At 38.1% G+C, this 12,975-nt stretch overlaps 2 protein-coding genes across 4 annotated transcripts in view; both read right to left on the minus strand.

The window, feature by feature from the left end:
* setdb1a (SET domain bifurcated histone lysine methyltransferase 1a) overlaps nt 1-2,028 on the minus strand; it is a 17,718-nt gene extending 15,690 nt beyond the window's left edge. For all 3 annotated transcript variants that reach the window (XM_067412273.1, XM_067412272.1, XM_067412275.1), the window contains exons 1-5: nt 1,754-2,028; nt 1,157-1,354; nt 875-1,080; nt 742-767; nt 1-619 (exon numbers count right to left, since the gene is read on the minus strand). The exon at nt 1-619 is cut by the window's left edge and continues 903 nt beyond it. In XM_067412273.1, coding sequence (XP_067268374.1) covers nt 1-619; nt 742-767; nt 875-1,080; nt 1,157-1,347 — 1,042 coding nt within the window. In that variant the 5' untranslated portion in view covers nt 1,348-1,354; nt 1,754-2,028. The remainder of the gene's footprint in view (nt 620-741; nt 768-874; nt 1,081-1,156; nt 1,355-1,753) is intronic.
* A 649-nt stretch (nt 2,029-2,677) lies between these two features.
* Nucleotides 2,678-12,838, minus strand: lrrc71 (leucine rich repeat containing 71). The gene is made up of 14 exons (XM_067361601.1): nt 12,728-12,838; nt 12,487-12,597; nt 12,264-12,356; nt 12,103-12,178; nt 11,939-12,013; nt 11,079-11,147; nt 7,638-7,797; nt 7,440-7,523; nt 7,130-7,321; nt 6,950-7,025; nt 6,769-6,843; nt 3,255-3,383; nt 3,080-3,168; nt 2,678-3,012 (listed from the first exon to the last, which is right to left on the minus strand). Exons 1-14 carry the CDS (start codon nt 12,810-12,812, stop codon nt 2,875-2,877), a joined length of 1,452 nt encoding a protein of 483 aa, XP_067217702.1. The 5' UTR covers nt 12,813-12,838; the 3' UTR covers nt 2,678-2,874.
* Between the last annotated feature and the right edge of the window lie 137 nt (nt 12,839-12,975).

The following is a 12,975-nucleotide window of genomic DNA, read 5'->3' on the forward strand; positions in this document are numbered from 1 at the left end:
ACGAGTGAGGCTCAGATTTTATTGTTGCAATGGATCCAGAATTAGCACTGACAATAGTTTCTAGTTGTTTGCTTGGAATCAAAGACATTTCTGAAGAAGTCACTGCTGTCAACTGAGGTTCAGTCTTAATTTGACGAGCAGCAGTTTCATGTTTTGAAACGTTCTTTTCCCAAGGCATTAATTCTGTCGTTTGAGGTTCCGTCTTAATTAATCGTATGGATGTATGGTTATGACTAGCAGTGGTGTCGTTTTGTTTTGAAATGCTCATTTCCCAAGGGGTTAATGCTGTCAGTTGAGGTTCAGTCTTAATCGCTGGTCTAAAATCTGAATTATGACTGGCAAAAGATTTGCGTTGTTCCGAACTGCTGAGAAATGAGGACATTTCAGGTACTTTCAACAAAGATTCGGTCTTAACTATTGCAATCGAGTTGTTCATCATTTCCAATTTTGGCGTGACAGATTCAGAACGGCTGGTCTCAGGGGTCGAGGTCGATGAAGGTCTGTTGCTGATGTCGGATGACGGTGATCCAGTGCTTATGGAGGAAGTTTTGTTCACCATCTGGACTAAGTCCTGAACAAGTCTGGATGACTTCTGAATGGCCATAGTCACCTTTTCAAGCTGAAAGAAAGAAAAATAATTCATAAAGAGAGGAATAATCAAAGCAAAATGAATGAAAACAATGAAAATAACAAAATGAACAGAAAAAAAAGAAAAGACATTTTTTCAGTAAACATCCTCACCATTGGTTCCAAGGTTTCTTTGGTGGCTGCAAGAGGAAAACCAAAGTCATAAGCCCAAAATGGAATCATATTTTTAATTACAATGCCATAATTTAAAATAATAGCACTTTCCATTAACATGTCTGTCTCTTACCTCCCAGATCAATGACAACAATATCATCATCATCATCATCTCCATTACAGACACTATTTTCCTGTCTATTCTCCTCATTATCATCTGTGATATGAATGACGTCCTGTGGTCCTCCTCCTCCTTCCTCTTCCGAATCCTCGTCTCGGTAGTCCAATCCCAGCATTCCATAAAGACCCTTCATCACCGACTCGCACTCAAAGACCGATCTGATACAAACACAGTCAAAGGGTCACCCTGACTTCGAGATATTGTCATCAGTCACTGAAAAACACAACAACTTACTCGCAGGCATTGCTGTACAGAAGGCGGGTGTAGGTTGATTCTTTCTCCCTCTGCTTCACCCACTCCTCCACCTGTGCCAGCTGCTCACGTCTCTCCACCAGATGAGGGTTTCGCTCCACCTCTGCCTGGATCCAGCGTTGCAGGTCATCCTTTGTCATCCTCAGGAGGTTATCATCTTTTCCGCTACTCATGGCTTTACTGTTGGAGCAATATAATGAAAAAGGTCAAACATTTTGTGCTATTTTTGTACAGTGCTTAACAGTGCATGTTGTATTGTGCTTGGAAATAAAGCTCTTTTCTCCTTTTTGTTGTTGAAGCATTTGTACAATATTTGTACATAAAAGGCCTCTGGGAGTAATCAGAAACTCTTGGACAGGCATATAGTGAGAATCAGAGGATGTACATGTACATTGACAGCTCAATAAGCATAATTGATAGATCAAGAACTATAGAGGATATATAACACAAACTTCAATAACGTTCTTCCCTTTCCATTCAGCAAATCTCAGGCCTAATAAAACCAAATGTTGCTACTCTTTGCTAGGGCAATCTATCAATTACATAAAGCGAGATAATTGCATAAGGTGCCATACATACTCTCTAGTTTTTCCAAATTGCTGCTGTAGTAAGTTGGGATCCTGAAGACACTCGCATATCAAAAACCGCGCAGCTACTGGATAACGTTATATGGCGTAAACCATTCCGCTTGTTTATATGTCGGCAATGCACAGAGTCTCCCACTGCTGCAAGTACGAGTCTTATGGATATCCTACAACCTCCAAAACTACATGAAGAACTAAAAAGTGCGCAATAAAAGAACTAAAAACACATGGAAACAAACAATATCCAGACTATCGTGTGCATGTACGGTAGCGGATGCAGAACCTACAAGAGACATTCTGATTGGACCAATGCACGTTGACGCGGGAGGATTAACCACGCCCACAGACCTTCAATCACTTCAATGCTTCAAGCACAATCCTGTCATCACCTAAAATAGATTTAACGGAGGTAGTTGGACGTAATTTGAGTGTGTTCGGTCTAAATGATAAGTATTGCGGTTTAACGCTGCATCGTGTGCTTTCTATCAAAGGGCTATTAAAGATTCTCGTGTTTTTCAGGTATAATTTATCAAGCTCCTGTATGAGCGCTACGTTGTCACGTGCCATCTATTACTTTTCTCAGCGCTGAAACGGATGGACCAATCACAGTGGTTTTGTCAGTGCGCGTTTTGTCTTTGATGGGAAAAGTATGCAGTTCTGCAGATGAATGGAAAATAGAGTAACACATTATGTTGACTTGCTTTATTTTCATAAACATGTAACGTTAGCATGTGATACAATGAAAAATGGTAAAACGTAAACAATTCTTAAGCTAAAACGTGCTGAAATATAGCAGAAAAACAAAGTAAAATGTACATATAAACCAATACCGGGTTTTTCAGTAAGTCTGTGCATATTTTCCACATTTTAGAACGTAAAAAAAAGTTATCAAAACAATGAAACAGCGTGTAGTGACCAAAATGTTAAACAAACTAATATTTAACCTTATCTAGAGCTCTGTCAGTGTATATGGAAAATGAGCCCTGTCAGTGTATATGAAAATACAATTTAGCAATAAATCAGAAGATTAACATTATGGAACCATGAAATATTGATATAGTTGAGTTGGGGCAGTAATTTCTTATGTTAACATTTATTTTCTTGTCATTTACATTATCAAGCTGCACTGGTGGTCTTTGGTTCACCATGTTCATCCTCCACCTGACCAGTGTTGTTTTTGTTTAGAGGGTCCTTGAGAGACATAATTTCCTGTATCTTCAGGAAGCTGTCACAATCTGATGGAAACCGATTCCTCTGAAAAACATAGCTGAAATTAATACAATCTCTTTAAATGGTTTAGAAAAATAGCGATGAGACTCACATTGAGAGAAAGACGCAGAAGTCCACTTTCACCCTGGCTTTCCAAAGATGAGAGGAACAACTTGAGCGACTGCTCAGTCAGTTTATTTCCTGAATTATCAGAAAAGAAAACATTACAGCCATAATGTACAAGCATTTTTACTCTAATACTGAAATAAAATCAAGTCTGAAATCACCTGAGAGATTCAGAGAGGTAAGGCATGTGTTTCCCGGATGAATGACTTTCCCTCCAGTGTGCACAATTCCAGGATCCAGCAGAGGAATCACAGTCTCAACCACCTCCACTGTCTGACATACAAATGTTCATGTTTAATGGGAGGGATGTTTAATTTTAAAAGCTCTTATTTTAGTAAAAATGTTTCCTAAACATTTAGGAAATGGACTAAGATGGAATGGAGATACATACAAATACATATAGTGCATGCAGAATTATTTGGCAAGTTGATATTCTGATCATATTTTTTTTTCCAAGCACATTTTACCAATTCTAAACCACATCAATCTTAATAACTACTATTAATTTTGTATATAATCATTTATAAGTGATATATAATTGTTAACGAGGGCTGGAAGTGAAAAACGCCTTATATTTAGATGTGCATAATTATCAAGCAGGTTTTCTTTTACAGGTACAATGAGCCAAAAATGAAATTTAACTCACAATGAAAAGTAAAAAATTGTGAAATGCCCATGAAAAGGATGCAATCCTATAGAAACTGCAACATTAAGGTGTGATCATTGGACAAGAAATGCTCATTTGGGGAGCAGAGTCACAAAAAAAAATAAAAAAAATCCATGTTTCTAGAAAAGATGCATGTTAACTGCAAAATACTTTAAAGCAGGGATCTCCAACCTGTACCCTAATCAAACACACCTGAACCAGCTAATCAAGGGGTGCATCTACAAATATCCCTCCTCGTTTCCTCACTCCTCAGTCCTCCATCCTATGACCCGGAAACCGATCGACCTCAGCCATCTTGCAGGACATCTGAATTCTCTAACTGCACCATGAGGAACGAGGAGTGAAGAAGCTTCCTGAGGAGCTATGAGCGAGGATACTCGGGTGTAGCCTTTGTGGAAGTTTTTCTCAACGAGAAACCTGACGCACATATACATTCTCCTCCCCCTTCACATCTGTCAACAATAATTTAAATGTATTTTATACTTTTTCAGTTTAAATAAACGTTACATCTCATATTTCAATGGGACATCTTGCATTATTAATATTTATTATGATTTTTTTAAATAACCAAACTTTAACAACATGAGGGCAGATCCCTCGAGCGCAGCTTTGAAGTGACTCTCAAGTGATCAAGAACATTCCAATATACAAATAACTTTTACTTCGATTCCTACATCCTCGTTTTCTTTCCTTGCATCCTCCCCTCACATCCTACGGGGTAGTGCTGAGACGCAAGGAAAGGAGGTGCTTCTCATTTCTTATTAATACACCCTCATTTCCTGTCTAAGCCCCACCCCCTTAGGATGAGAGGGAAGGATACACCTGTGTATCCTCACTCATGACTCCTCAGGAAGGTTCCTCGCCTCCTCATGGTACAATTAGAAAATTGAGTTGTTCTTCAAGATGGCTGAATCTGTTTCCGGGTCATGGGCTTGAGGACGTATGAGCAAGGAAACGAGGAAGCATCAGTTTGAGTATTGAGAAGCACCCAAGGTATAGCAGATAAGTGTGCTGGAGCTGAAGTCTGCAGGAAGGTTGCCCTCCAGTAGCAGGGATGCTACACCTGCTTTAAAGAGTTTCTGGTGGGTTCACACTTAATTCCCTACCTTAATACTTAGAATCAAGTGCCACAATTTTCCAGGATTGCAAACTACCAGGAGTCTCCAGAAGTGCAAGGTGTCAGGTTCTCAAAGACTTTGGAATCCTGAAACATGATCTCATGTTTCATCCTAAAAATAAATAAATAATCCTATACCTATCCTTTCACTTCCTTTAATCCCTCTCTATTGTAGCTTATGATACTCTGAGCACTGCCTAAAACTTTATTTTTTGTGAGCACTTCTTGTGTGTATTTGCCTCGTCATGACGACTTATTGTATTCCTCAATTGTAAGTCGCTTTGGATAAAGCATCTGCCAAATGAATAAATGTAAATGTAATGATCTAAAGTGTCATGATATCGATAAACATTGATTTTTAAAAAAAAATGTTTTATGGACAGAAAGGTTGAGGGAGACTCATGCGGAATGGCGGCAGTGGTGAGGGAGTTATGGTGTGTACGAGTGTAGTCTCAACACTTCAGCTTGTGAATTAAGTGGGGGGTCACGTTTCAGAATTCCTTGCCTTAGCAATGTCTATGAGTAACTTGACTCCTTGTACTTCTAAAGACTCCAAGTAGGTTGCAGTTCTGGAAAACTGCAGTTCTTCATCATTTCATGAAGTCATAAACAATCTATTTTTCACAGTATCTTAAACATTTATCCACCCATATACATAAATATTAATTTCCCTCTTTGTGCAATGGGATAAGTACTTGCTTTCCTTGCTGTCTTTTTTGTTGTTGTCGTTAACTTAAAGCGTTACTTCACCCAAAAATGAAAATTCTGTCATTTATTACTCACCCTCATGATGTTCCACACCTGTAAGACGTTCGTTCATCTTCGGAACACAAATTAAGATATTTTTGATTAAATCCGATGGCTCCGTGAGGCCTCCATAGCCAGCAATGACAATTCCTTTCTCAAGATCCATTAAAGGTGCTCTAAGCGATCCTGGGTGGAGTAACTTCCTGTTGACGTTCGAAGTGTTGTCAAACAAAACAGAGGCTAGTTAGACCCTCCCTCCTCCTCCTCCCCCTCCCCTCCGTGCTTCCTGAAACATTCATGAACGCGCATTTAAAATCATTCTTGTCGGTTATTGGCTGGAGCGTGTTTATTATGTTTTGTGGTCCAGACTGCATCAGTTTGTTTTTATTGCCGTTTTCGGAGCTTGTGGCGACTACAGAGACCGCGTTTTTTTACAGTGTGTTCAGGGGACAGGCAGCTAGCGCATAGTGAGGAGATGTTTGCTGTATGTGACAAAAAATGTTTTGGCCTAAAAACACGTGACATCGCTTAGAACACCTTTACTGGACAATATGGTTCATGTGAGTACAGTGTTTCAATATTAATATTATAAAGCGACGAGAATATTTTTGGTGCGCCAAAAAACAAAATAAGAACTTGTATAGTGATGGCTGATTTCAAAACACTGCTTCATGACGATTTGGAGCATAATGAATCAGCATATCGAATCATGATTCGGATCACGAGCCAAACCGCTAAACTGCTGAAATCATGTGACTTTGGCGCTCTGAACAGCTGATTTGACACGCTGATTCATAACGCTCCGAAGCTTCATGAAGCAGTGTTTTGAAATCGGCCATCACTAAATAAGTCGTTATTTGTTTTTTTTTGGGGCACCAAAAATATTCTCGTCGCTTTATAATATTAATATTGAACCACTGTACTCACATGAACCGATTTAAATATGTTTTAAGTACCTTTATGGATCTTGAGAGAGGAAATGTCATTGCTCCCCATGCAGGCTTCACTGAGCCATCGGATTTCAACTAAAATATCTTAATTTGTGTTCTGAAGAGTAACGAAGGTCTAGGGTGTGGAACGGCATGAGGGTAAGTAATAAATGACAGAATTTTCATTTTTGGGTGACCTAACCCTTTAATTCTTACCTCTTGTTCAGACACTGGCAGATTCTTGTCTTTGCCTCCTATTTTTCCAGCCTGACTACGAGGAACTTTATCATCTGAGTGAAAAGCAAGAAGTGAAATATTCACTCTACATGTAAACCATCAAATATAAAGTGCATATCTGAATCTCAAATAAACAGTTGTCCAAAGCAGTTTAACTACCTTTCTTGGCCACCTTTGGATCCTCTTTCTTGGCTGCCTGACCTGGTGCTGGTTTCTCCTCTTTTTTAGGGTTGTCCTACACACAAACATCCTTAAACAACTGTAAACTATTGTGTTTTATTTAAATCATAAGAGACAAGACTCTTTTCATGTGTATGTGTGTAAACAAAACTGCTCTACCTTCTTTTTGGTGGTGTTCTTTGCACTCTTGTTGAGGCGATCCAGTGAAGAGCTGCTGCGGACGGAAAGAGGCTGCTCATGCGAGTCTGCAAGACTAACCAGAGACGGCTGGATCATTGATTGTTCACCTTTAATTAACAGCTTCCTTCTCTCAACTATCTCCTCATGCGTCAGAGCAAAGGGGCCAAGCACCTAAAGAAAGAAATGAGAAAGAGTTGCATAGAAATACACATTTCACAGTCTAATGTCTCAAGTTAGGCAAAGTAAGGCAGATGAGATGTAGCTGTTAATATAAGTACAGTATGTGTACCTCAGCCAAACAGGCTGCTCCATCATCTCCTATTTGATTGTAGGATAAGGACAGACATAGCAAGGAACGGTTGAGACGCAGACCCTTTAAAAAGAGGGATGGGTGATAATAAAAACTCAATGTTTCATTATATGCAGTCTTGACCTCATTAGAAACTGTCCGAACACCTTCAGACGGACATACTTCCATTCTACACACCTGAGCAATGTGATTTGCACCTGCATCACCAATGCTATTAAAGGCCAGGTTGAGCGACAGGAGGTTTTTATTGGCAGCGTGTACAGTGGACAGAGCCGAGCCAATCAGACGAGCTCCTTCCTCTCCTATACGACTGTTACGTAGTGACAAGTCTGTCAGCCTAGCGTGGACAAAAGTTCTTAATAAGATCTGAGAGTAAAAACTACACAAATAATGCATTTTGAGAGAGACAGCATTATAACACATTTAAAGGTGCAGTGTGTACATTTTAGCAGCATCTAGCTAGAGAAGCAATGGTGGCCAACGCAGGACAAAGATGTCGTCATCTGAGACAGCAGAGAGTAGCCAGTCAAGCAAACGCTCTCTGTAGAGCAGTTTGTCCGTTTAGGGCTACTGTAGAAACATGTCGGCGTAAAATGGCAACTTAAAGGGTTAGTTCACCCAAAAATGAAAATAATGTCATTAATGACTCATTGTCGTTCCACACCCGTAAGACCTCCGTTCATCTTCAGAACACAGTTTAAGATATTTTAAATTTAGTCCGAGAGCTTTCTGTCCCTCCATTGAAAATGTTTGTATGGTAGACTGTCCATGTCCAGAAAGGTAATAAAAACATCATCAGAGTAGTCCATGTGACATCAGTGGGTTAGTTAGAAGTTTTTGAAGCATCGAAAATACATTTTGGTCCAAAAATAACAAAAACTACGACTTTATTCAGCATTGTCTTCTCTTCCGGGTCTGTTGTCAATCCGGGTTCACGACTCTGATGTTGCTGACGTAAGACCCTGCTGACGTGTTATCCAGTGCGGCCAAGCTTCGTTTACAGTCTGAGGGAGACGCACGCTGTATTCAAGCTATTCTACATTGTTTGTATTTTGGTATTGCTATATTTTTTAAAATGGTGCGTAAGTGTGCATGTCGTGGATGTCCTAATCACCAAAAACAATGACATAAAAGTGCATTATCAACGCCGACAGATGAAAGGATTCAATGAAATCAATTCAATGGAAAGGATTCCGGAAGAGAAGACAATGCTGAATAAAGACGTAGTTTTTGTTATTTTTGGACCAAAATGTATTTTCGATGGTTCAAAAACTTCAAACTAACCCTCTGATGTCACATGGACTACTTTGATGATGTTTTTATTACCTTTCTGGACATGGACAGTCTACCGTACATACATTTTTAATGGAGGGACAGAAAGCTCTCGGGCTAAATCTAAAATATCTTAAACTGTGTTCCAAAGATGAACGGAGGTCTTACGGGTTTGGAACGACATGAGGGTGATACTTTTCATTTTTGGGTGAACTAACCCTTTAATATGTAAGGGAGAGTATGTAGATAGAAATGGCTCGTTCTAAGACAAAAAAAAAAAAAACATAACGGTTCATTATGTGAGGTCTTTATACACCACTGAAAACATAGTTTTGTATATTATATTGCATTTCTGTCAATAGATCCTCCTAAAATTTACACATTGCACCTTTAAGTTCTGTATTGCAAGAAGTAAATGTGTATGTGTACCTTCTTAACCATATTTTGGGGAGAGATTTGTATCCAGAAGTGAACTAAATCTGACAGAACCTCCTTCTGAGGAAGTCCTCATTTGTAAAAATGGTATAAACAAAGTTTTTTGCAGAAAGTGTTCCTTTAGGGTTAGGATTAGGCTATAGTATTTATTAGGGATGTCCCGATCACGTTTTTTTGCCCTCGAGTCCGAGTCCGAGTCATTTGATTTTGAGTATCTGCCGATACCGAGTCCCGATCCGATACTTAATAGCCTACATAAAAAAGAATAAAGAAGAGCGAAAAAACAGATCCAGGAACAGTGCTTTTCAGGTTTTTCAGGTATTCAGTTTTCAAATAGTAATCAAATATAAAATATCACTGCATATTATCTTTACTGTATAAAATAAATAAAGATTAATCATTATTGAAGTTACAAAAACTATTCAGTCAAGAGCAGTGAGTGATTTCTTTGTTGTTTGATTTAACATTAAATACAGGCAGCAGGAATAGTTGATGTCCCTTTAAGACATGCACGATCCACTACATATACTGTTCCACATGCGCTGTCTTTCTCGACTAATATACGCTCACTTAAGACATAACCGACTATGTTTGCTAGGATACTCGCTAGGACGGGCATGTTGACATAATGTTTGTATGAATTTGTCTGCTGAAGCGCAAGACTTGAAAGAGAACTCAGTATTTGCGCGCTGACTAGAATAAGCGTGTGCGCGCTTCGGATGAGCGCACACAAATCTTCTCACAGCGCGCGAGTTCTCTTTCGCGTCTTGTTCTTTAAGGTTTAAATCAGCAAGGCTTAAAAGAGTTAGTTTAAATACAGACAGCAACGTGTGTCAACACCCGGGTGATGACGGCGTAAATGACTGGACATGAGAGCAGACGGCACTCGCAGTTAACAGTTTACAAAGAGTGACTGTTTTGTCCACGCTTTCTGATTATCGTTGTTGTAACGTTTTGTGCATCCATCGACTGAAACATACATTATCTGAACTCTGTCTGTTTTCCACGTTGCTATTTTAAACAAACCATATTAACCAATAGATGCGTCGTCGAGATGGACCGCAGTGCAAGTGCGGTCTGTAAGTGGAGAACCGTTGCACCCCTAATACATATATATCCGAGTCCTGATCGGGAGGTAATGTCCGATTCCGATCGAGTCTGAAACCACATGATCGGGCCCGATTTCCGATCATGTGATCGGATCTGGACATCCCTAGTATTTATAACTATCTGTATACATACTATATATATATATATATATATATATATATATATATATATATATATATATATATATATATATATATATATATATATATATATATATATATATATATATATATATATATATATATATATATATATATATATATATATATATATATATATATATATATATATATATATATATATATATATATATATATATATATATATATATATATATATATATATATATATATATATATATATATATATATATATATATATATATAGTAAAATCAGTGATATTGTGAAATTTTGTTACAATTTAAAATTTAATTTATTCCTGTGATGGCAAAGCTGAATCTTCAGTGTCACATGATCCTTCAGAAATATGCTGTATAATATTTCTGAAGAAACAGTGATACATTTTTTGATGAATAGATGAATTCTTTGGTGAATAAAAAAAATCAAAACAACATTTATTTGAAATATAATTCTTTGGTAACATTATAAACACAAATGACTCCACTGACCCCAAACTTTTGAACTGTAGAACATATTGTAAGCAGCAAGCCTGTTTTTGTGTGTGTGTGTGTGTGTGTGTGTGTGTGTGTGTGTGTGTGTGTGTGTGTGTGTGTGTGTGTGTGTGTGTGTGTGTGTGTGTGTGTGTGTGTGTGTGTGTGTTTAAAAATGGGAATGACTCACATGCTGTCCTCCCCTATGAGTAAGTGGTAACTCTGCTCAGGGAGTGGACTGCCATCCAAAACCACTTTCCTGGCAAGATATAAGTTGGTAGATGATTTTCCAGTATCTATTATCACATTATCATAATTTATTTTCTGAATAGATCCTTTGTCAGTGTTGTAAAGCAAAAAGTATTGCCCACTAACGGATATAATTTCATGAAAGATGATCATTTAAGACTTGGAAATGTGCCTACATAACATTCTGAGATATAATAAATGTTTTCTGGTGCCCCTATTATGCTAATTTTAAGGTTCCTAGTTTTGTTTTGGAGGTCTCCTGCAACAGATTTACATTTATCCAAGGTGAAAAAACACTTTATTTTTTCATAATATACATTGCAGCATCTCCTCAGTGTCTGAAACACTTTCAGATTCAGTCTCTCAAAACCCCTCCTTTACGAGAGCGTACTCTGCTCTGATTGGTCAGACGGCCCAGTCTGTTGTGATCGTTCTACAGCTTACAGCGCATGTCGGAAACTAAACAATTATTACCATATCTGAATTTTGTACATTTGTTACAAACCAATATAGGTTCATGCAAGAAGTAAGACTGGAATTACTGATGACCTGTTGCAGGCAGTTCAGTATCAGTTCTTTCTTTTTGGAGACAATAACACCATTTATCGTGCACTTTGATCTTTTGCAAATCTTTTACATTCACAAACAGTTATAATACACACTACATGAAAGGTAATATCTGAAAAAGCATAATAAGGGCGCTCTAAAAATCATTTGAAACGCATTAAATGTGGGTATTACAGGATTAATGATGAGAATTTTAGACATTCTGGCCCTTGAAGACAGTTTGACTGATCTCACCTGAGATTTGAGCACAGAGACACTGTGTTTCTCAAGGAGGCGAAAGTGCAATCCGTCAGGCCTACACGCCACATGCTGCAAAGCATCACCGTTAATGGCAAATGCATGTAAAATACTGTTTATTTGCAACATCAACACCCATTAACACACACACAAGGACTCACTGTAAGCACTGGAAATTACTGAGGGACGGCAATATCCTGCTCAGCACCTGCAGTATCATCTCATCCACCTTCCATCCTACCAAAATAATAATAAATAATAAATATTTCTTAGGAGTTTAAACAGCTGCATTTAATTGTTTACAAAGAAGCAACAGCCTTACCAGATATCTTGACTGCTTTTACGCTGTCATGGTCTTCATTGTCCAGCTCTATTTCGAGGCAGGGCTCAGAGGACCATGTTGTCATTTGACTATCTAAGTATGTCTGAGATTGATTTTGTTCTTCAGTCCAGGTTATTAGGAAAAAATGAAGAGTTTTATGGCATAAAAAAGGCATCTTTATTGGGGGAGCAAGACATAAATGTCTTATGTACAACATATTTACCCATCACAGATTTTGACTGCTTCATCTTGACAGAGGGGATCTTTTTCACACCCAAGACCTTACACAGTTCTGTGAAGTCCAACTCCAGATTTCCTGAACACTGGTAATCATCTAATGTGAGTGATACCACAAAACATTGACATTCAGTTGACTTTAATTGCTAGCTTCGGACATGACATATATTTTGGTTATCTAAAGATTACATGAAATCAAAATCTAGTCTGTTTTTACACTCAGATACCTGCGGTTTTGGATGGTTCCTCCTCAATCCCAGAATCCACCTTGTCCACTTTTTCTTTGAAGTATTTCTCAACTCGTTTTCTCATCTTTTTAGTGGGAAACTATTTCAATTTTTCAAACCCAGAACAAAACCAAATAATGAATTTAAATTATTAATAATTTAAAATGAATATATAGTGAAGTAACGTTACTCATTCAGCACTAGCTTTGTAGCTCGCTCAGGTTGTATTCCGTTGCCATGCCAACCCT

This window comes from Chanodichthys erythropterus, chromosome 15 (genome assembly GCF_024489055.1).
Source record: "Chanodichthys erythropterus isolate Z2021 chromosome 15, ASM2448905v1, whole genome shotgun sequence".
Classification (NCBI taxonomy): domain Eukaryota; kingdom Metazoa; phylum Chordata; class Actinopteri; order Cypriniformes; family Xenocyprididae; genus Chanodichthys; species Chanodichthys erythropterus.